Source organism: Hemiscyllium ocellatum, chromosome 13, assembly GCF_020745735.1.
Source record: "Hemiscyllium ocellatum isolate sHemOce1 chromosome 13, sHemOce1.pat.X.cur, whole genome shotgun sequence".
NCBI classification, from domain to species: domain Eukaryota; kingdom Metazoa; phylum Chordata; class Chondrichthyes; order Orectolobiformes; family Hemiscylliidae; genus Hemiscyllium; species Hemiscyllium ocellatum.
Genome location: NC_083413.1, coordinates 26104809 through 26129993, shown reverse-complemented (window position 1 = coordinate 26129993; position 25185 = coordinate 26104809). Strand labels below are relative to the sequence as shown.

General features: G+C 48.9%; 1 protein-coding gene across 1 annotated transcript in view; it reads left to right on the top strand.

Annotated features, from left to right (window-relative positions):
- The window catches only part of LOC132821483 (tumor protein p63-regulated gene 1-like protein), a 69931-nt gene extending 51105 nt beyond the window's left edge, over positions 1-18826 (top strand). Inside the window, exons 4-5 of the mRNA XM_060834076.1 lie at positions 12831-12984; positions 18122-18826. Coding sequence (XP_060690059.1) covers positions 12831-12984; positions 18122-18316 — 349 coding nt within the window. The 3' untranslated portion in view covers positions 18317-18826. The remainder of the gene's footprint in view (positions 1-12830; positions 12985-18121) is intronic.
- The last annotated feature ends 6359 nt before the right edge of the window (positions 18827-25185 follow it).

Sequence of the window (25185 nt, the reverse complement as noted above, 5' to 3'; positions counted from 1 at the left end):
TCCTCACCCGTCCTCTTTGCTTTGAGCAGCAGTGTCATTACAGAGAGGAATCAGGAGGGACCTGTGTTAGGAAACGTTGGAGCTCATAGACTGCTCTATTTCCTTTTCCTATGCCATTGTTGATCTGTGGGTATCGGTAAAACTAATGAACCATACAACCTTCATTAGAGTCATAGAGTCATAGAAATGTACAGCATGGAAACAGACCCTTCAGCCCAACCCGTCCATGCCGACCAGATATCCCAACCCAATCTAGTCCCACCTGCCAGCACCCGGCCTATATCCCTCCAAACCCTTCCTGTTCATATACCCATCCAAATGCCTCTTAAATGTTGCAATTGTACCAGCCTCCACCACATCCTCTGGCAGCTCATTTCATACACGTACCCCCTCTGCGTGAAACAGTTGTCCCTTAGATCTCTTTTATATCTTTCCCCTCTCATCCTAAACCTATGCCCTCTAGTTCTGGACTCCCCAACCCCAGGGAAAAGACATTGCCTATTTATCCTATCCATGCCCCTCATAATTTTGTAAACCTCTATAAAGTCACCCCTCAGCCTCCGACGTTCCAGGAAAAACAGCTCCAGCCTGTTCAGCCTCTCCCTGTAGCTCAGATCCTCCAACCCTGGCAACATCCTTGTAAATCTTTTCTGAACCATTTCAAGTTTCACAACATCTTTCCAATAGGAAGGAGACCAGAATTGCACACAATATTCCAACAGTGGCCCTAATCAATGTCCTGTACAACCGCAACATGACCTCCCAACTCCTGTACTCAATACTCTGACCAATAAAGGAAAGCATACCAAACGCCTTCTTCACTATCCTATCTACCTGCGACTCTACTTTCAAGGAGCTATGAACCTGCACTCCAAGGTCTCTTTGTTCAGTAACACTCCCTAGGATCTTACCATTAAGTGTATAAGTCATTTTTATCAATTCTGGGACCATTCAGGGATACAAGCTGAAACAGCAGCAACCCTCATTCTCCGTACCCCTACCACCCTTTTTCTTCTTACCCCAAACCCTCCTCCCTCAGCATGACAGCATGGTGGCTCAGTGGTTAGCACAGCTACCTCACAGTGCCAGAGACCTGGGTTCGATTCCAGCCTTGTGGAGTTTGCACATTCTCCCCGTGTCTGCGTGGGTTCCCTCTGGGTGCTCTGGTTTCCTCCAACAATCCAAAGATGTGCAGGTCAGGTGAATTGGCCATGCTAAATTGCCCATAGTGTTCAGAGATGTGTAGGTTAGGTGCATTAGTCAGGATTAAACATAGGGTAGGGAAATGTGTCTGGGTGGGTTACTCTTTGAAGGGTTGGTATGGATTTGTTGGGCAGAAGGGCCTCTTTCCACACTGTAGGGATTCTAATTGTAATTCTCTCAGCCTTGCAACAGACTCATTACCAACCCCATTCCTTCTCCTCCCTTTTCCCACCTCCTCTTTCCCTAAGATGCTCACATTCCCTCCCACTCCCCTTCTCTTCCCATTGACTCACTTGCCCAACCCCATCACTCCTGCCCATTCGCATCTCACTCCCTGTTTGCTGCTTTTTCTCCTTGTCTGCTCACATTGCATACTGTACCACCATTCCACCTCTTTATTGTTTGTTTGTTTAAAGGATGTGACCATCAGATCCTTTTAAAAAAATAAATCTTACTCCACTGTCATTGCACCTTGTCTCCATGGATACCACGTGAGAAATCAGTCGGGCAGTTTATCGAGGTTTATATGAATCATTTCCAGTCAGTGATTAATGTGGAGTTCAAGCCAGTCAGCCCAGGTGGAAGCCACATATTTTAGCAGCATGTTGAGACCGATTCCATCCCCCATTCTTGTTTTGAGTTGGTTCTATCGCTCATTTCTGCTAAATGATAATACAGGGTTTTGTACATGGTTGTAGAGATGTTGAGTTAGGAAGTGGGTGTCCCCTGGAGTGAGAAACATATCCTAATGATTGCTTCACTTCACTCAGACAGACAGCCAATAGCACAGCAGGAATCCTAGTTCAAGCCCAAGATGAGGACTATTGACAAATTTGCGGAAAAATGTCAACCTGATTAATGAGGTGAATGTATTACTGCTCTGTACTGAGGGGCTCATTGACACTCATCCAAACTCCCAACTGAATTCAGACCTGTCCAAAGATCATTCGGTGCAGCAGTCCCACCACATCCCCTCTCTCAATCCCATCTCAGCCCTTATGTCAATCCCATTCACTTCTTCTCTCAATCCTATTATACCCCATTAAAAATCACACAACACCAGGTTATAGTCCAACAGGTTTAATTGGAAGCACACTAGTTTTCGGAGCGATGCTCCTTCATCAGGTGGTAGTGGAGGGCTCAATCCTAACACAGAATTTATAGCAAAAATTTTTACGAAAGAAGTGAAACTATCACTGTATTCTAACAGAGGAAAGGCTTAACAGACAATCAATTTTTCAATGTATAATTTCAGTTACATCATACTGTAAATTTTTGCTATAAATTCTGTGTTACGATCGAGCCCTCCACTACCACCTGATGAAGGAACGTCGCTCCGAAAGTTAGTGTACTTCCAATTAAACCTCTGGACTATAACCTGGTGTTGTGTGATATTTAACTTCGTACACACCAGTCCAACACCGGCATCCCCAAATCATGACTATTATACCCCAGTCTCAATCCCATCTCAGCCCATCTGTCTATCCCATTCACTCCCTCAGTTCCATTTACCCACACTCTCTATCCCATTCAGTCCCTCCCTCAATCCCATTCACTTCTTCCCTCTCTCAATCCCATTGACTCCCTCCCTCCCTCAATCCCATACCTTTCCTCCCTCCCTCTCTCAATCCTAATCACACACTCTTCCCCTCTCAATCCCATTCACTCTCTCCCTCCCACAATCCAAATCACTCCCTCCCTCCCTCAATCCCATTCACTCCCTCTCTCCCACAATCCCATTCACTCCGTCCCTCTCTCAATCCCATTCACTCTCTCCATCCCACAATCCAAATTACTCCCTCCCTCCCTCAACCCCATTCACTCCCTCAATCCTATTCACTCCACCACTCCCTTAATCCCATTCACTTTCTCCCTCCCTCAATCCCATTCACTCCCTCTCTCCCACAATCCCATTCACTCCCTCCCTCTCTCAATCCCATTCACTCCCTCCCTCAACCCCATTCACTCCCTCAATCCTATTCACTCCTTCCCTCAACCCCATTCACTCCCTCAATCCCATTCACTCCCTCCCTCATTCCCATTCACTCCCTCAATCCTATTCACTCCCTCCCTCCCTCAATCCCATTCACTCCCTCTCTTCCTCAATCCCATTCACTCCCTCCCTCAATCCCATTCACTCCCTCCCTCAATCCCATTCACTCCCTCCCTCCCACAATCCAAATCATTCACTCCCTCCCTCAACCCCATTCACTCTCAATCCCATTCACTCCACCACTCCCTCGATCCCATTCACTCCCTCCCTCAATCCCATTCACACTCTCACTCCCTAATTCCAATTCACTCTCTCAATCCCATTCACTCCCTCCCTCCCACAATCCAAATCACTCCCTCCCTCCCACAATCCCATTCACTCCCTTTCTTCCTCAATCCCATTCACTCCCTCAATCCCATTCATTCATTCCCTCCCTCTCTCAATCCCATTCACACTCTCACTCCTTAATTCCAATTCACTCTCTCCCTCCCTCAATCCCATTCACTTCCTTCCTCTTTCAATCCCATTCACTCTCTCCCTCCCTCAATCCCATTGACTCCCTCCCTCTCTCAATCCCATCCACTTCCTCTTTCTCTCCATCCCATTCACTCCTTCCCTCTGTCAATCCCATTCACTCCCTCCCTCTCTCAATCCCATTCACTCTCTCACTCCCTAATTCCAATTCACTCTCTCCCTCTCTCAATCCCATTGACTCCCTCCCTCTCTCAATCCCATCCACTCCCTCTTTCTCTCCATCCCATTCACGCCTTGTCTCTGTCAACCCCATTCACTCTCTCCTTCCTTCAATCCCATTCACTCCCTCCATCTGTCAATTCCATTCATTTTCTCCCTCCCTCAATCCCATTCAAATTCTCCCTCATTACCATGTCACTCCTCTCACAATCCCATTCAGCCTCTGTCAGTCCTTTCACCCCATTCTTGAGTACCACCTCATCCCTTCCCTCAGTCCCTCATCCTACGTATACCACAGAGAGAGTATCAATTTGCTTCCTTTGCTTCTGAATTTCACTTCCAAAAGTTCTGTCTCTACATTTTCAACTCTGTCTCTCTTAAACCAACTTGCATTTGGCCCATATTGCTCTAAATCTTGCTTACTTATATGTCAATCCAAATGTCTTTTAAATGTTGCAACTGTACCTGCCTCTTCCACTCCATCTGACAGTTCATTGCACATACAAACCACCCTGTTGTGAAAAGGTTGCCCACCAAGTCCCTTTTAAATCTTTCTCCTCCCACCTTAAAATATGCCCTCTAGTTTTGAACTCCTGCACCCTAGGGAAAAGACTTTTGCTATTCATCTTGTCCATGCTCCTTATGAATTTATAAACCTCTATAAAGTCATCCCTCAACCCCCTACACTCCAGTGAAAGAACTCTCAGCCTATCCAGCCTGTCCTTATAACTCAAGCACTTGATTCTTGGCAACATCCTGGTAAATCTTTTCTGAACTCTCTCCAATTTACTAATATCCTTCCTGTAGCAGGGCATCCCGAACCGTACATAATACTCCAAAAATGACCTCACCAATGTCCTGTACAATCTCAACATGACGTCCCAACTCTTGTACTCAATGGTCTGGGCAAAGACAGCATGTGTGCTAAACAGCTTCTTAACCACCCTGTTTGCCTGAACTGTGCACCTGAACCTTTACGTCTCTGTTCTACAACATTAACCAGGGCCCTACTGTTAACTATATAAGTCCCGCCATTGTTTTTGTCAAAACGTAATACCTCACGTTTATCCAAATTAAACTCATTGCCATTCCTCAGCCCATTGGCCCAATTGGTCAAACACTCTTTGTAATCTTAGATAACCTTCTTCACTGTCAATTTTACTACCAGTCCTGTTGACATTCGCAAACTTCCTAACCATGCCTCCTAAATTCTCAATGATTGGTGGGGCAGGCTCGATTAGCTGAACGGCTTACTTCTGCTCCTACATCTTTTGGTTCCGAAGAGGTGAATGTTTTTGCAACATTAGCTCCATCCATTCTACTGATGTCACACAAAGCCTGCAGGTGGAGACAATGAGTTTTACTGAAGCATTCAGAGGGAGCTGATCTATCTCTATCAACTCCAAAATGCTGTAATGTTGCTGATTTAAAACTTGACAAGACTTTACAGTAATAAAATTTATCAAAACATTGAGGAGAGGCATTTAAAAATATACAACTTCCTGGAGATTTATGGTTGGAGACAGGCCATGCACAACACAAGATTGGACTTAGAATAGAACATAGAACATTACAGCACAGTACAGGCCCTTTGGCCCTCAATGTTGTGCCGATCTGTGAAACCAGTCTGAACCCATCTAACCTACACTATTCCATTCTCGTCCATGTGCCTATCCAATGATGATTTAAATGCCCTTACAGTTGGCAACGCTGAAAATGTATTGCTGGTTAAAGCGCAGCAGGTCAGGCAGCATCCAAGGAACAGGAAATTCGACATTTCGAGCTAAAGCCCTGATGAAACGTCGAATTTCCTGTTGCTTGGATGCTGCCTGACCTGCTGCGCTTTAACCAGCAACACATTTTCAGCTCTGATCTCCAGCATCTGCAGACCTCACTTTTTACTTACGGTTGGCAAATCTACTACTGTTGCAGGCAGTGGGTTTCGCGAAAGAAACTACCTCTGACATCTGTCCTATATCTATCACCCCTCAATTTAAAGCTATGTCCCCTCGTGCTAGCTATCGCTGTCCAAGGAAAAAAGGCTCTCACTGTCCAACCTATCTAACCCTCTGAGCATCTTATATGTCTCAATTAAGTCGCTTCAACTTTCTTCTCTCTAACAAAAACAAACTAAAGTCCATCAGCCTTTCCTTGTAAGACCTTCCCTCCATACCAGGCACCATCCTAGTAAATCTGCTTTGAACCCATTCCAAAGCTTCCACATCCTTCCTATAATGCAGTGACCAGAACTGTAGACTATACTCCAAGTGTGGCTGCGCCATAGTTTTGTACAGCTGCAGCATGATCTCATAGTTCTGAAACGCAATCCCTCTACCAACAAAAACGAACACACCGTATGCCTCAATAAAAACCTGATCAACCTGGGTAGCAACTTTCAAGGATCTATGTATCTGGACACTGAGATCTCTCTGCTCATCTACACTACCTAGAATCTTACCGTTAGCCCAGTACTCTGCATCCCTGTTTCTCCTTCCAATGTGAATCACCTCACACTTATCTGCATTAAACTCCATTTGCCACCTCTCAGCCCAGCTCTGCAGCTTATCTATGTCTCTCTGTAACCTACAACATCCTTTATCACTATCCACAACTCTACCGACCTTAGTGTCATCAGCAAATGTACTAACCCATCCTTCTATGCTCTCACCCAGGTCATTTATATGAATGGCAAACAACAATGGACCCAAAACAGTGCCCACTAGTAGTGAACTCCAGGATGAATATTTCCCATCAACCACCACCCTCTATCCTCTTTCAGCTAGCCAATTTCTGATCCAAACCGCTAAATCATCCTCAATCCCATGCCTCCGTATTTTGTGCAATAGCCTACCGTGTGGAACCTTATCAAATGTCTTACTGAAATCCATATACACCACATCAACCACTTTACCCTCACCCACCTGTTTGGTCACCTTCTCAAAGAACTCAATAAGGTTTATGAGGCAACAGTTCCTAAGATACAGACTTGCCTCAAAATCAAACACTAAGTGCAAAAGTAACACATAGTTACAAAGCTGCAGAGAAGGAGGTTACATATGCAAACATCTCAATATGGTAAAGCAATCACCCTTAGAAAACAAACCCAGGCATCATCAGTAGAAATAGGTGATCCCAACAATGCAGTTTTGGTAAAATTTGTTTGTGTCAATCGATGTCTTATTAAAATTGAGCTTGATACAAGTGCCAAGATGATTATTCAATCAGACTAGTCAATATAACTTAGGAAGCAGATGTTGCAGTCTGCAGTCTGCAGAGATGAGACTGTATGATGGAGATGGAATAACTGTCAGACCACAGGAATGCTTCGTTATTCTGTAACATAAGGAGGTTGAACATTTACACTTTGCTTGCAACTCATTAACTGCTCAATCCGCACGCCTATCCTTTGTTTTAACTTCCTCCGGAGAGCAGAAAGTGTTCAACCACCTCCCAAAGGGCAACTCGTCCAAAAACAAGCTGTAGTCAACCGGTCAAGATTTCATTGGGTTTTCTTGACTCACAGTAGAACCCAATAAGAAGAAAGAATCTTATAAGATTACTTGTATAAATGAAGCATTTAATTGCAGCTGAAAAGAAACAGTGGCCAATAAACCAAAAGGAGCTCAACCGAGTTTGCATCGAGCAAAGCAGTGACCAAGTCTGTGCTCCCATTTATTGGTGTGGTGCTGAAGGGTGGCCAGGCCAAATCTTCAATGGGTGACTGAGAACACATTCATTTGAGATCCAGCATTGCACAATCAGAGATGATTTAGTAGTTTTTGACAATACACTAGTTATTCCAGTTTCCCTTTGGGATGATGTATTGGAAAGGAGACTCTGGAAACACTTGGGCATTGCCAAGCATACAGCCAGAGGTGGTATAGCGGCCAGAGATTTCTCAAAACAGACTGAAAGTTTGATATCTCATTGTGCAATTAGCAATTATATTGGATTATCAAGTCTGAAAGACACTCCTGTCATCTGCGATGAAGCAAACCTTCAGCAAAACTAGTGACAGGAAGCCAATACTGAGAACGGGAATGAGCAGCAACTTCTACATTCATCAATCTTTGGTGGGAAGCTGGCACTTGCACCTTGGGAGGGGTGCGTGCCAGCCTGCCCACCCACTCCCACACCCCTCCCCATTGCACCCTGTCCACCCACTCCCACATACCTCCACACTGCCCCCTGACCACTCACTCCCACACACCTCCACACTGCCCCCAGCCTACCCACTCCCACACCCCTCCACACTGCACCCTGTCCACCCACTCCCACACCCCTCCACACTGCACCCTGACCACTCACTCCCACAAACCTCCACAGTGCACCCTGTCCACCCACTCCCACATACCTCCACACTGCACCCTGACCACTCACTCCCACACACCTCCACACTGCACCCTGTCCACCCACTCCCACAAACCTCCACACTGCACCCTGTCCACCCACTCCCACATACCTCCACACTGCCCCCTGACCACTCACTCCCACACCCCTCCACACTGCACCCTGCCCACCCACTCCCACAAACCTCCACACTGCACCCTGTCCACCCACTCCCACACCCCTCCCCACTGCCCCCACCTATCCACCCCCACACACCACACCACTGCCAGCCTGCCTACCAATTCCCACACCAGTCCCCACTGCCCCCGCCCACCCACTCCCACATACCGCCCCACTGCACCCTGCCCACCTACTCCCACACACTTCCACACTGCACCCTGACCACTCACTCCCACACACCTCCACACTGCCCCCAGCCTACCCACTCCCACACCCCTCCCCACTGCACCCTGTCCACCCACTCCCACATACCTCCACACTGCACCCTGACCACTCACTCCCACACCCCTCCCCACTGCACCCTGTCCACCCACTCCCACAAACCTCCACACTGCACCCTGTCCACCCACTCCCACATACCTCCACACTGCCCCCTGACCACTCACTCCCACACCCCTCCACACTGCACCCTGCCCACCCACTCCCACAAACCTCCACACTGCACCCTGTCCACCCACTCCCACACCCCTCCCCACTGCCCCCTACCTATCCACCCCCACACACCACACCACTGCCAGCCTGTCTACCAATTCCCACACCAGTCCCCACTGCCCCCTGCCCACCCACTCCCACATACCGCCCCACTGCACCCTGCCCACCTACTCCCACACACTTCCACACTGCACCCTGACCACTCACTCCCACACACCTCCCCACTGCCCCCAGCCTATCCACTCCCCCCCTCCACTGCCCCCTATCTATCCACTCCCACACACCACCCCACTGCCAGCCTGCTTACCAATTCCCACACCCCTCCCCACTGCCCCCTGCCCACCCACTCCCACACCCCTCCCTACCTCCAGCCTGCCTACCCGATCCCACACCCCTCCCCACTGCCCCCTGCCTACCCACTCCCACATACATCCCCACTGCCCCCTGCCCACCCACCTCCCCACTGCCCTCTGCCCACCCACACGCACACACCTCCCCACTGCCTCCTGCCCACCCACTCCCACACCCCTCCCTACCTCCAGCCTGCCTACCCGATCCCACACCCCTCCCCACTGCCAGCCTGCCTACCCGATCCCACACCCCTCCCCACTGCCAGCCTGACTACCCATTCCCACACCCCTCCCCACTGCCCCCTGCCTACCCACTCCCACACTCCTCCCCACTGCCAGCCTGCTTACCCACTCCCACACCCCTCCCCAATGCCCCCTGCCTACCCACTCCCACAACCTTACCAGTCTCCTGCCTACCCAAGCCCACATCTTTCCCCACTGCCAGCCAGCCCACCCACTCCCACTCCCCTGCCAACTACGAGCCTGCCCACCCAGTCCCACACCCCTCCTCACTGGCAGCCTGCCTACCCACTCCCACACCCCTCTCCACTGACCCCTGCCTACTCACTCCCACAAAGCTTCCCACTGTCCCCTGCCTACCCAAACCCACACACTTCCCTACTGCCAACCTGCCTACTCTTTCCCACACCCCTCCCCACTGCCAACCTGCCTACCCACTCCCACACCCCTCCCCACTGCCAACCTGTTACCCACTCCCACACCCCTCCCCACTGCCAACCTGATACCCACTCCCACACCCCTCCCCACTGCCAACCTGCCTACTCACGCCCACACCCCTCCCCACTGCCAACCTGCCTACCCACTCCCACACCCCTCCCCACTGCCAACCTGCCTACCCACGCCCACACCCCTCCCCACTGCCAACCTGATACCCACGCCCACACCCCTCTCCACTGACCTCTGCCCTCCCATTCCCACACCCCACTCCACTGCCAACCTGCTTACTCAATCCGACACCCCTCCCCAATGCCCCCTGCCTACCCACTCCCACAAACCTTCCCACTGTCCCTGCCTACCCACGCCCACACCCTTCCCCATTGCCAACCTGCCCACCCACTCCCACACCCACACCCCTCCCCATTGCCAGCCTGCCTACCCACTCCCACACCCCTCCCCATTGCCAGCCTGCCTACCCACTCCCACAAACCTTCCCACTGTCCTCTGCCTACCCACGCCCACACCCTTCCCCACTGCCAGCCTGCCCACCCATTCCCAAGCCCCTCCCCACTGCCCCCTGCCTATCCACTCCCACCCCCTCCCCACTGCCAGCCTGCCCACACACTCCTACAGATCTCCCCACTACCCCTGCCTACCCACTCCCACACCCCGCCCCACTGCCCCCTGCCACCCACTCCCACACCCCTCCCCACTGCCCCCTGCCTACCTTCTCCCACACCCCTCCCCACTGCCCCTGCCTACCCACTCCCACACCCCTCCCCAATGCCTTCAGCCTACCCTCTCCCACAAACCTTCCCACTGTTCCCTACCTACCCACGCCCACACCCTTCCCCACTGCCACCTGCCTACCCACTCCCACACCCCCACCCCTCCCCACTGCCAGCCTGGCCACCCACTCCCACACCCCTCCCCACTGCCAGCCTAGCCACCCACTCCCACACACTTCCCCACTGACCCCTGCCTATCCACTTCCACACCCTCCCCACTGCCCCCTACCCACCCACTCCCACACACCTCCCCACTGCCAGCATGCCTACCCACTCCCACACCTCTCCCCACTACCCCCTGCCTACACACTCCCACACTCCCCCCCCCCCATTGCCCCCTGCCCACCTACTCCCACACCCATCCCCACTGCCCCCTGCCCACTCACTCCCACACCCCTCCCCACTGCACCCTGTCCACCCACTCCAACACACCTCCCCACTGCCCCCTGCCCACCCAACCCTACACCCCTCCCCACTGACCCCTGCCTACCCACTCCCACGCCCATCCCCACTGACCCCTACCTACCCACTCCCACACCCTCCCCACTGCCACCTGCCTATTCACTTCCACACCCCTCTCCACTGCCCCCTGCCTACCCACTCACACCACTCCCCACTGCCAACTGCCTACCCATTCTCACACCCCTCCCCACTCCCACACCCCTCCCCCCGCCCCCTGCCTATCCATTCCCACACCCCTCCCCCCTGCCACCTGCCTACCCATTCCCACACCCCTCCCCACTGTCCCCTGCCTATCCTCTCCCACACTTGAGATGGTGGATAAAGCAGTAAATCAGGGAGGCGATGGCCTAGTGGTATGATTGCTGTAGTGTTCATCTAGAACCTCGTTAACGTTCTGCGGACCCGAATTCGAGTCCTGCCACAGCAGATGGTGGAATTTGAATTCAACAAATATTTGGAAGTAAGAATCTAATGACTGCTAGAAATCCATTGACAAATGTCGGAAAACCTGTCTGGTTCACGAATGCCCTTTTGGGAAGGAAATCTGCCATCCTTACCTGGTCTGGCCTATAGGTGATTCGAGACCCACAGCAATGTGGTGGATTTTCGACTGCCCTCTGGGCATTTAGGGATGGGCAGTAAATGCTGCCTAGCTCATGATGCCCTCATCCTCTTATTGAATACAGAAAAATCTAGATTATCTTAGAATCAGGAGTTTAGTGAAAGTCCAACATGAGGTCCCAGATAACATCCTGATGAGGTTTGTTTAAGTTGAGGATGTATGAACTCAGGCATATGAAAGCTCCATATAAAGCCTATCAGATTTTCCAGATTGGGAGTTGTACTCATAGTTAAAATAAACCTATTGTGGCATTAGAGAAAAGAGATTCTTCTCTAATGTGAGGGGGTGCTTTTGACAACATGTAATGGAATGTTTTAGGATAATGTTTCTTCCATGTATTTCAAAATATCTGATGTCATATTATATGTAAACAGTTTTGTCTATTTGAATGTATCTCCACTTCCTTTGCTGAATAAGCTTCTGTTTCATTGTTAAAACTAAATCTGCAATATTGCATGTTTATGTTTAAGTGAGAGACACTCTCATTAAAAGGCAGCACGGTGGCTCAGTGGTTAGCACTGCTGCCTCACAGCGCCAGGGATCCAGGTTCAATTCCAGCCTCAGGTGACTGTCTGTGTAGAGGTTTGCACATTCTCCCCATGTCTGTAGAGTATCCCACCCAGACCCACCCCATCCCCATAACGACATGGAAATCGGTGTTCAGGCTTTAAAATAATTGAACTTGATGTTGATGCCTGAAGGCTGCAAGGTTCCCAGGCGGAAGATGAGGTGGGTCTCCCTCCAGCTTGCATTAAGCCTCACTAGATCACCTCAGCAGGCTTGAGTCAGAAAGATTGGGCATGGGAACCCATAGTGTAATGAAGAGGCAGGTATCTGGAAGCTCTGGGTAATTTTTGCAGACTGAATGTAGAGGTTCGCAAAGTGGCCTATGATCTATCAGGCCAGATTTCAGTCTGGGATCTGAATTGTCGAATAGTAACATTAGGTGAATTCCCAAGAGTGTAACTGAGTGCTCTCTGCAGAATGGAACAATTCATTAACTGCTGGCTCTTTTCCCTCACTGCTGTTTGTTTCTAAAGGAGAGAAGGCAAGGGAGTTCGTATTCACTGGGACAAGCTGCGAGAGGCTTCCTTCCTATCCCGTTGGAACCCTTGGAGCACTGAAATTCCATATACAACCTTTGCTGAACATCCAGCCGTCAATGCCACTGAGAGATTCACCAGCCTTTGTCAGGTAACAGTGGACTTGGAAGTGAGGGAACAGTAATGTAGGAGCAAGTGTAAGCCATTCAGCCCCTTAAGCTTGAAGGTGTTCTATCTCATTTTTAGAATTGAAGACAGCCAGTGTGTAGCTTGTATCTACAAAGAGCCCAAGACCATATAGTGTCTGTTCATTGGCTTTTGGAATGAGTGCACATACTGGCTGCTGTAATACTAAGCACAGCAGTTAAGGGTATACTCACAGTCACTTGCCCCCAGCTCAGCACCCTAGACTGCCCCTGGTTACTTGGTTACCTGGTTAGATGTTCAGAAGGTGGATGTGCACCTATCTATGGTGTCCAAATTCTCACTTTGTAAAAACTGGCCACCCTCGTTTGCCTCTGCTCTGCCCTAATCCTCTCACTTCTAAAGCCTTGTATCCATTTAAACTGTTGCCATTTAGTGAATAACCTCTCCTATATTTTAAATGTATCACCTCATATTTCTTCCAGAAAGTTTCATCCATTGGTCTGTTGCCCTCCCTGTGATCTCCTGCCATCACATGCAGTTCTCCTCACTGTTTATCTCACTGTTGTTTTGATCTTAACCATGTACCAAACAGGAGTTGTGTTCCTCAGCTTGAACCGTGCTGTTTCTAATACAGTTGACCAACAATAAGCTTTCAAAACTGTCACCTCAATAACAGCCAAACCTTGATACCAATTCTTTACCTGTTAGTCACTGTCGGTTCCCACAATTTAAACATTTCCCTCAGGCAGATAAACTTTAATGAAATGATGGTGCTTAATCTGTCTAATGTCTTTCTTGGCGTAGAGTCACTGAACCGGATTTGGTTCTCACAGCATGAAAAGAACTGGCGCACTTTCCTTCAGTTCAGGCAATGCCCCGGGCCATTAGTGCTTCAACAACGAGTTCTGTGTGTGTGAATCGGTTCCAATTAAAGACAGTCACACCTCAACTTCAGACAGATCTGCTGAAAGCAATTTTTAATTCACCCTCTTTCCCCAAATTGTGGATCTTCCCCCTCCCTCAGTTAGTGCTGCAGTCCCCTCACATCTCAGCAATAATTACAGGAGAAGCTCGACATGCAGCTGGTAACACAGGCTCTTTCTTTCTTCTTCTTCACTCTTGGGATGTGGGTGTTGCAGACTTTTATTGCCCATCCTTAAGTTTGCCAGAGGCAACAGAATGACCTGCTCTGCCAATTCAGAGGGCAGCTAATAGTTAACCACACTGCAGAGGATTGGGATACACATTACATTTTAACCTGTTCTTATAGCCTGATGGGTGGAGCTTCTCACATAATGTTAGTTAACCCTTTCAGGTGCTAGACTTATGTTCCAGCCTTACACAATATAGCACTCCCTCAGTACCTACTCTGTCAGTAAAGCACTCCCTCAGTACTGACTCTCTGTCAGTGCAGCGGTCCCTCAGTACTGACTCTCTGTCAGTGCAGCGCTCCCTCAGTACTGACTCTCTGTCACTGCAGCACTCCCTCAGTACTGACCCTCTGTCAGTACAGCACTCCCTCAGTACTGACTCTCTGTCAGTACAGCACTCCCTCAGTACTGACTCTCTGTCAGTACAGCACTCCCTCAGTACTGACTCTCTGCCACTGCAGCACTCCCTTGGTACTGACCCTCTGTCAGTACAGCACTCCCTCAGTACTGACTCTCTGCCACTGCAGCACTCCCTCAGTACTGACTCTCTGCCACTGCAGCACTCCCTCAGTACTGACCCTCTGTCAGTACAGCACTCCCTCAGTACTGACTCTCTGCCACTGCAGCACTACCTCAGTACTGACCCTCTGTCAGTACAGCACTCCCTCAGTACTGACTCTCTGTCAGTGCAGCGGTCCCTCAGTACTGAGCGAAAGTGAGGTCAGCAGATGCTGGAGATCAGAGTCTAGAGTGTGGTGCTGGAAAAGCACAGCAGGTCAGGCAGCATCCGAGGTGCAGGAAAATCAATGCTTCGGGCAGGAACCCTTCATCAGCCCTTCCTCATTCCTGATGAAAGACTCCTGCCTGAAACGTTGATTTTCCTGCTCCTCAGTTACTGCCTAATCTGCTGTGCTTTTCCAGCACCACTCTAATCTTGACTCCCCCAGTACTGTCACCTTGTCAAATCTTCTCAGGACTCACTATCACCCTGTCAGTGCAGCACTCCCTCAGTACAGACCCTTTGACAGTGCAGCACTCCCTCAGTACTGACCCTCTGACAGTGCGGGACACCCTCAGTACTGCCACTCTCACAGTGCAGCACTGCCTCAGTTCTGACCCTCTGACAGTGCAGCACTCCTTCAGTACTGACCCTCTGACAGTGCAGCACTCCCTCAGTACTGACCCTCTGACAGTGCAGCACTCCGTCAGTACTGACCCTCTGATAGAGCAGCACTCCCTTAGTGCTGACCCTCTGACAGAGCACCACTCCCTTAGTACTGCCACCCTGACAGTGCGGGACACCCTCAGTACTGCCAATCTCACAGTGCAGCACTGCCTCAGTTCTGACCCTCTGACAGTGCAGCACTCCTTCAGTACTGAATCTCTGACAGTGCAACACTCCCTCAGTACTGACCATCTGACAGTGCAGCACTCCCTCAGTACTGACCATCTGACAGTGCAGCACTCCCTCAGTACTGACCCTCTGACAGTGCAGCACTCCGTCAGTACTGACCCTCTGATAGAGCAGCACTCCCTTAGTGCTGACCCTCTGACAGAGCACCACTCCCTTAGTACTGCCACCCTGACAGTGCGGGACACCCTCAGCACTGTCACTCTCACAGTGCAACACTCCCTTAGTACTGACCCTCTGACAGTGCAGCACTCCCTCAGTACTGACCCTCTGACAGTGCAGCACTCCCTCAGTACTGACCCTCTGATAGAGCAGCACTCCCTTAGTGCTGACCCTCTGACAGAGCACCACTCCCTCAGTACTGCCACCCTGACAGTGCGGGACACCCTCAGTACTGCCACTCTCACAGTGCAGCACTGCCTCAGTTCTGACCCTCTGACAGTGCAGCACTCCCTCAGTACTGACCCTCTGTCAGTGCAGCACTCCCTCAGTACTGACCCTCTGACAGTACAGCACTCTCTCAGTACTGACCCTCTGTCAGTGCAGCACCCCTTCAGTACTGACCCTCTGACAGTACAGCACTCTCTCAGTACTGACCCTCTGACAGTGCAGCACTCTCTCAGTACTGACCCTCTGACAGTGCAGCATTCCCTCAGTACTGACCATCTGACAGTACAGCACTCCCTCAGTACTGACCCTCTGACAGTACAGCACTCTCTCAGTACTGACCCTCTGTCAGTGCAGCACTCCTTCAGTACCGACCCTCTGACAGTGCAGCATCCCTCAGCACTGACCCTCCAACAGTACATCACTCCCTCAGTACAGACCCTCTGACAGTGCAACACTCTCGGTACTCCCACCCTGGCAGTGCAACACTCCCTCAGTACCGACCCTCTGACAGAGCAGCACTCCCTTACTACCCTCTGACAATGGAACACTGCCTCAGTATTGACCCTCTGACATGCAGCACTCCCTCAGTATTGACTCTCTGATAGTGCAGCACTCCCTCAGTACTATCTTCTGATTGTGCAGCACTCCCTTCGTACTAACCTTCAGTGTGACACTTCTCTGGAGTAAGGATAGTCTTTGCTGCTGGCCTAGTAGCTGCATCAAGAGTAAACAATCAAATCTGTCATTAAGTGGGAAAAATGCCAAGTATTTCATAATGTTGATGTTCGGTCAGTAACCTGATCAAAGGGCGTATTCTTTGGAAGAAAATTATTATTGGCAAAAGATTAGGTTTGTTTGTTTGGGATGAAGAAGATGCGTGTGTCATGTATATGTAATGAACACTTCACTCCAATTCTTGTCATTTGTCTTGTGTTTGCCAAACTCTGGCTGGTGAATATACACTTTTAATTTGAGTTGAACAGAAATGGGAAGTGACTGAATTGGGTTGGGATTGAATAGCATGGGTCTGGGCTGGGATGAATCTGTGTTTGTGGACTGACCATGGTGCTCATTCACTGTTAAAGTGAGAATTCCACTGCATTCAGTGAAGAGGGGTCTTTTTGGGAGTGCATCTTGACTGAGATTTCCCTGCTTGGAGATTCTTGAAGGCTAGACATTGTCAACATCTCTGTCTACTGACTGAAACAGATCATGAGTATGTTGGCTGGTGACTTCTGCATAACATCTCACTCAGCCTGGCTTTTCATGGTACAACCTAGTGCTTTCCTGCTGGGGTTCAGTCTTGGTAAAGCCTTGCATGAGTGGCATTCTTGGTGAACAGTAACACTTTGTCCATGAGTATTCTGGATCAGTGGATAGATTGTCAAGTATTTTCATTCATCCAGAGAATGTGGGAGATGGCTCCTTAACCAGCATTTACCATCAATCCTTAAATGCCCTTTGAGAGGGTAATAGGAATCCTCTTCACGAACCATTGCAATTGTTCTAATTTTGACAGAACTGAGTGGCTAGCTGGGTCATTTAGAGGGTGTCTGAGAGTCGACCACATTGATGGCTCTCGAGTTACATGTAAACCAGATCAGGTAAGAACAGCAGATTTCTGTCCCTAATGGACTTAGTGGAAGCTGAAGGACTTTTACAAGAATGCAGGTATATTAGATATATTCAAGAGGGAGCCGGACCTGGCCTTCGTGGCGAAAGGGATCAAGGCATATGGAGAAAAAGCAGGAGAGGGATACTGAGATTATATGACCAGCCATGATCATATTGAATGTGGGACAGAGCCATGATCATTTTGAATGTGGGGCAGAGCCGAGAGGTCTACGTCTGCACCTATTTTTGATGTTTCTCTGTCTCTATTTCTTCAATTAATTTAATTTCAATGTCACAGCTACTGTGGTAGGATTTGTACTCCTACCTCTGGATAATTGGTCCAGACCTCTCGATTCACAATCCAGTAATGGAACCATTAATGTAACAAAACAGAGTGTGTTGGAAATACTCAGCAGGTCTGGCAGCATCTGTAGAGAGAGAAGCAGAGTTAACATGTCAGCTCAGTGATTTTTCATCACCAGATTACTGTACCATATCTTCAATATCTGGTCTCAGTGGACCTTTGTACATGTATCTATGCAATAATTTGATGTTCCAATCTACTTCTTTTACAGCTCGAAAATTTCAAAATACAGCTGTCTCAGGCTGTCCAAAAAGCCTACCAAGTGGATCCAGTTCCTGGGAGGGCGAATGGAGCGCTGATACTGAATCATCCAATCGCCATTGATTCCTACATGGGGGTGATGTCTGTCATCAGCAATCAGAACAGGCTGGGCTATTCACTGGCTCGGGGCTCTGTGGGCTTCTAGCCTGACTGCACCACTGGCCTGTTGCGATTCCCTAGACAAATGGTTTCCTTTAGGTCTCTTGCGATTGCTTCCTCACTATTTAAAGTTGTTAAGATTTTGCAGATCACATGTCAGTCCCTAATTCTACAGATATCATGGTCCATTCTTGAATCAACATTAAATCTATTGAGTTTCATACATAAAGTGAATACTGAATCTGTCATATGTCACAATTCTACAAACAAGAGTAGACTGAGAATATTAGACATTGCTTGCATTCATTGAAAGTAGTAACATAAGAGCTGAGATAACATTTAATAACAACATGCATTGAGATTTATTGTTCCACAAGATGTTATCCCTGGGTGTATTGGTGTTTTAATACGAGACATTTCCAAAAAAATATTGTTAAAACAATGCACTAATGTATGGTACATAACGTTTATGAGCGTTTTATGACATCACCAATTAGGCTTTCTCTGTCATTTGTATATTGTTGTTAACTTTGACTAATAAATGTTATTCTGGACAATGATTTAATAAAGAAGGCTGCAATCTTGTCTGTGTGCTTCACTTTGTCACAGACTGAGACCGAACACCTTCTGCATTTTCAACCCATTCCTGTGGCAGCTGCAGTTCACATTCAGTGTCCAGTATCATCTCTCCTCCTCAGGTCATGTACTGGGTCTCTAGTCATAGTTAATGGTCAGTGCATTGTGCTGTCTGGTAAAAATCCCCATTGAGAGGCTATGGGACAATAGAGATAGATGTTAACAAAACAGGCCATTGAACTGGCTGTTTATAACAATACAAAGGGTAACACTGAGAATCCAATTATCAGAAGTTTCCATTTTAACCCTGAATTATCATTGTTCTTGGTAGGTTTAGATCACATGCACATTTCTCTAAAGTTCCCCTGAATGCTAAGCTGTCCAGATAATTTAACCTGAGATATCTGTGCAGTCAATATTGGCATTCTCACCTCAGATTCAGAAGGTAATGGAATCAAATCCCATTCCAGAGAAATCAGCAAGAAATCTAGACTCAGACATTCACAATTATGTTAAAAGGAAAGAAATGCATTTGTATAGAGCCCTTCTGGATGTCTCAAATCACCTTTTAACCAATGCAGTACATTTAACAGTAGATGTTTTATTTGCATGTTGTAAACACAGAGGTTCACTATAACCTATACACTGTCTGTTGCAACCAATTTCCTTAATCATCAGTTTTTTTTTGGAATACTGTCCCATTGAAGGGCAATTTTCAAGAGACCAGGCATTTTTCAAGTCAAAAAATGAGTCTTTGGCGCCTGCGCCAATTTCTGCTGTAGACTGAGCAATGATTGATCAGGATAGCCATTGCTTTGCAGGATAGCTTGGATGTGTCCTGTTCTGTATCAAATTTTCATGTCTCATGTTACTGCTATAGAGTGACTACACAAGTGATATTCACCATGATCAGGATACTGCCACCAATCCATTTTACCTACCACACAAGGAACAATGCTGTGTGACTAGAGACCCAGTACATGACCTGAGGAGGAGGTCAGTGCAATGTCAAGTCCAGTCTGAAGACGGCTGATGGAAACGACATGTTCCTTCAGTTCTTCATAGTGATCAGTTCAGTAATCTCATACAGTTGCCTCGGAAGCATAATTTGCTTAAGAAATATAATCTAGAGATGTTGCTTCAATCACTTTTTTATATCACAAATAGATTTCAAATGGAACTGACAGGGAGGGTTTGCTTTTCAGAAATGGGAAAGATCAACTGGGCAGCGGGTTCATAACAGACTTCATCCAGTGAACCAGATAAAACACAAACTTCTCTAAGTCAGTTATTGTTCAAGGCAGCTCCAGCAGGGACTAACCCTAACATAAGCAGTTATCGCTAGCACCAGGCAATCTTAAATATAATCATTTTTGTAACAAACCTCCCTATCTCTATAACCGCCTCCAGCCTTTACAACCCTCCCCTATTTCTGTAACTTCCCTATCTCTCTAATCTCCTCTAGCCCCTACAATCCTTTCTATCTCTGTAACTACCTCCACCTACTCTATCTCTGTAACCTCTTCAAGTCTGTACAGCCCTCTTTAACATTGTAATATCCTCCACACTCTATAATAGACCCTATCTCTGTAGCTTCCTCCAACACGACACCCTCCTTCACACTGTAACATCTCGCAGCACCTTGAACAATCCCTATCTTTGTAACCTCTTCCAACACGGATAACATTTCTTTTCTCTGTAATCTGCTCCAATCCCACAGTCCTCCTTATCTCTGTGACCTCCCCAAGCACCTACAACTGTCCTTATCTTTGTAATTTCCTCCAGCCCTTACAACAGTTGCTCCAAAACCTCTTCCAGCCCCTGCAATCCTTTCTATCTAGTAAGCTCCTGCAACCCTCCCTGTAGTTTGAAAGTTCTCCAGCCCCTATACCCACACTGTCTACTGAAGTCTCCCCTTTCTCTGGGTTTTGACTAGGTAAAAAAAAGACTGCAGATGCTGGAAACCAGATTCTGGATTAGTGGTGCTGGAAGAGCACAGCAGTTCAGGCAGCATCCGAGGAGCAGCAAAATCGACGTTTTGGGCAAAAGCCCTTCATCAGGAATAAAGGCAGAGAGCCTGAAGCGTGGAGAGATAAGCTAGAGGAGGGTGGGGGTGGGGAGAAAGTAGCATAGAGTACAATAGGTGAGTGGGGGAGGGGGTGAAGGTGACAGGTCAGGGAGGAGGGTGGAGTGGATAGGTGGAAAAGAAGATAGGCAGGTAGGACAAGTCATGGGGACAGTGCTGAGCTGGAAGTTTTGAACTAGGGTGAGGTGGGAGAAGGGGAAATGAGGAAACTGTTGAAGTCCACATTGATGCCCTGGGGTTGAAGTGTTCTGAGGCGAAAGACAAGGTGTTCTTCCTCCAGGCGACTGGTGGTGAGGGAGTGGCGGTGAAGGAGGCCCAGGACCTCCATGTCCTCGGCAGAGTGGGAGGGGGAGTTGAAATGTTGGGCCACAGGGCTGTGTGGTTGATTGGTGCGGGTGTCCCGGAGATGTTCCCTAAAGTGCTCTGCTAGGGGGCGTCCAGCCTCCCCAATGTAGAGGACACCACATCGGGAGCAATGGATACAATAAATGATATTTGTAGATGTCTAGGTAAAACTTTGATTGATGTGGAAGGCTCCTTTAGGGCCTTGGATGGAGGTGAGGGAGGTGGTGTGGGCACAGGTTTTACAGTTCCTGCGGTGGCAGGGGAAGGTGCCAGGATGGGAGGGTGGGTTGTAGGGGGGCGTGGACCTGACCAGGTAGTCACAAAGGGAACGGTCTTTGCAGAAGGTGGAAAGGGGTGGGGAGGGAAATATATCCCTGGTGGTGGGATCTTTTTGGAGGTGGCGGAAATGTCGGCGGATGATTTGGTTTATGCGAAGGTTGCTAGGGTGGAAGGTTGAGCACTAGGGGCGTTCTGTCCTTGTTATGGTTGGAGGGGTGGGGCCTGAGGACGGAGGTGCGGGATGTGGATGAGATGCGTTGGAGGGCATCTTTAACCACGTGGGAAGGGAAATTGCGACCTCTAAAAAAGGAGGCCATCTGGTGTGTTCTGTGGTGGAACTGGTCCTCCTGGGAGCAGATACAGCGGAGGTGGAGGAATTGGGAATACGGGATGGCATTTTCGCAAGAGGTAGGGTGGGAAGAGGTGTAATCCAAGTAGCTGTGGGAGTTGGTGGGTTTGTAAAAAATGTCAATGTCAAGTCGGTCATCATTAATGGAGACGGAAAGGTCCAGGAAGGGGAGGGAGGTGTCAGAGATGGTCCAAGTAAATTTAAGGTCAGGGTGGAATGTGTTGGTGAAGTTGATGAATTGCTCAACCTCCTCGCGGGAGCCGGAGGTGGCGCCAATGCAGTCATCAATGTAGCGGAGGAAGAGGCGGGAGTGGTGCCGGTGTAATTATGGAAGATCGACTGTTCTACGTAGCCAACAAAGAGACAGGCATAGCTGGGGCCCATACATGTGCCCATGGCTACCCCTTTGGTCTGGAGGAAGTGGGAGGATTCAAAGGAGAAATTGTTAAGGGTGAGGACCAGTTCGGCGGAACGATTGAGAGTGTCGGTGGAAGGGTACTGTTGGGGACGTCGGGAGAGGAAAAACATGAGGCTTGGAGGCCCTAATCATGGCGGATGGAGGTGTAGAGGGATTGGATATCCATAGTGAAAATGAGGAGTTGGGTGCCGGGGAAACGGAAGTCTTGGAGGAGGTGGAGGGCATGGGTGGTGTCTCAAGCGTATGTGGAGAGTTCCTGGACTAGGGGGGGATAGGACAGTGTCGAGGTAGGTAGAGATGAGTTCAGTGGGGAAGGAGCATGCTGAGACAATGGGTCGGCCAGGGTGGTCAGGCTTGTGGATCTTGGAAAGGAGGTAGAACCGGTCAATGTGGGGTTCCCAGACTATGAGGTTGGAAGCTTTGGGTGGGAGATCTCATGAGGTTCTGTATGGACTGGGAGATGAGGGCATCAATGTGGACTTCAACAGTTTCCTCTTTCCCCTTCCCCCACCTCACCCTAATTCCAAACATTCCAGCTCAGCACTGTCCCCATAACTTGTCCTACCTGCCTATCTTCTTTTCCACCTATCCACTCCACCCTCCTCCCTTACCTATCACCTTCATCCCCTCCCCCACTCACCTATTGTACTCTATGCTACTTTCCCCCCACCCCCACTATCCTCTAGTTTATCTCTCCACACTTCAGGCTCTCTGCCTTTATTCCTGATGCAGGGCTTTTGTCCGAAACGTCGATTTTTTGTATATGTCTTCACTTTTTATTGGTGTTTTGACTGAGCCCTGTGGAAGACATACATTTCACCAGAGGAACCGTTCCTGTGGGGAGGCCTAGCCCTAGGACTGGGCCTCTGAAGAATGAACATGTGTGTGTGCTGGGAGGTGAGCAGTTGCTGAATCCTGGAGTCTGGCAGCAGACCTTTCCTTCAGGAGTGGACCAAACCCCTGTGAGTTAACAGCACCTGTACTATGTTCCTGTGAGTGGGCCTGGTTTTCCAAGGCTGGGCCAGGACTCTGGAGACTGAACACCTGTGTGCTGTGTGGCGTGCATCTGCTGCCTTCAGGAGTGGACTCTGCCCTTGGTTGTGGACTCTGTTTTTAGCAACTGACTCTCCAGTTTGGAGTGGACTCTATTTCTGACAATGTACATTGTATACTGGAGTGGACTCTTCCTAGAAATGGATTCTATATTTTGAAGACTGTATAGATTCTGTGTAACATAAAGGACTGTTCTTGGTAAGTAACTGTATTGTGGTGTTTCCTGGGTCTATCACCTGCACTGTCTTGTGTCCCTGCGTCTGGCAGGCCTTGTTGTGAGATGGGAGGCTCATGTGGTGTTCTGAAAGCTGTCACCCTGAGAGCTGGAGGGTGGGTGGGCATCCTGTGAACCTGAAGGTTGATAGGCTGTCCTGAAAGCTGGAGGGTGTGTAGGCCACCCTGATTCCAGTTGCCCTGAGAGCCAGATGGTGGGTAGGCTGTTCTGAACACTGTCCTCCTGAGAAGGGGTAATCGGGATGGGCTGTCCTAGAGGTGGTCAAAAGGTGTCAGCAGCCAAGAGCCAGAAGGTGCGTAGGAGTGGGCTGAGATCCGGAAGGCTTGTGGGCTACCCTGCATGCTGTCGTCCCACGGAAGAGGACGGGCTGTCCTAGAGGTGGCTGAAAGGTGTGCCAGGATAGCCCACTGGTTGGAGGTGCAATGGGTGGGTAAGACCAATGGTATGTAGGGGCAGACAGAGCCAGAAGGTGGGTAGCTGTCCTCAGTGCTGTCACCCTGGGCAGGTACCAGGGTGGTTGCCCCCAAGATGGTTGAAAGGTGTCAGGGTGGACTGAGAACTGGAAGGTCCATGGGGTGGACTGAGAACCAGAAGGTGGGTAGGGGTGGGCTGCTTTAGTGGTTGGAAAGTGGGAGGGGTGGGGGCTTGCTGGGTCTGTATTGTCTGTGCTTTTGTATGTAACAGTATTTTTTAATGTACAAATGTCATTCTCTCTTTATATTTTAATGTGAAACTGGGTTTTGAGGTTTGTCCTCTTGTCCCTGTAAACTGTTTGAATGGTAGGGTTTGGAGTCTGGCTTTGCTGCTCCTCTCCCTTGTAAAATTCCTGTCCCTTGTATGCAGCTGCAAATGTAACTGTTTGTTGTAAACTGCATTTTGTAATTTGTTTAATAAAATAAAAATATAAACAGGAGATTGTGTCCCCTCAGTTTAGGGGACTGACTCTGTGCTGTTGGTTTCTGCTTCTTTCCTGGAGGGGGATACCTGATTCCTGAACTGGCTGAATATTTAGCCAGTTTGTTAACTGGCATTCCTTTTAGTGAGGACTGATTGCTAATCCCCTGATGCACATAATGTGTTTCAGGTGTAACTCAGTTCTCATTAGGGGATTGTTGTTTTACTGGCTGGTTACAGCCTATTACTCTTTTCTCTCCTTCCTCTTTCTGAGAAAAGGACAATGTTAATTTTGTGGTAGGGCTTATCCCTTGGACTGTCATTTTCTTTACTTTTTGAATGTGTTTTCTCTTTTTATTGGTGTTATGACTGAGCCCTGTGGAAGACATACGTTTACCAAAGGAGCTGTTCCTGTGGGGAGGCCTAGCCCTTTGAAGATTGAACACTGTGCTGGGAGGTGAGCAGTTGCTGTATCCTGGAGTTTGGAAGATGACCTTTCCTTCAGGAGTGGACCAAACCCCTGAGTTAACTGCATCTGTACTATGTACTGTGTTCCTGTGAGTGGGCCTGGCTCTCCACAGCTGGACCAGGACTCCATTGAGACTGCCTGTGCTGTGGGGTGTGCATTTGCCTCTGGGAGTGGACTCTGCCCTTGGTTGTGGACTTTTTTAGCAGTTTGG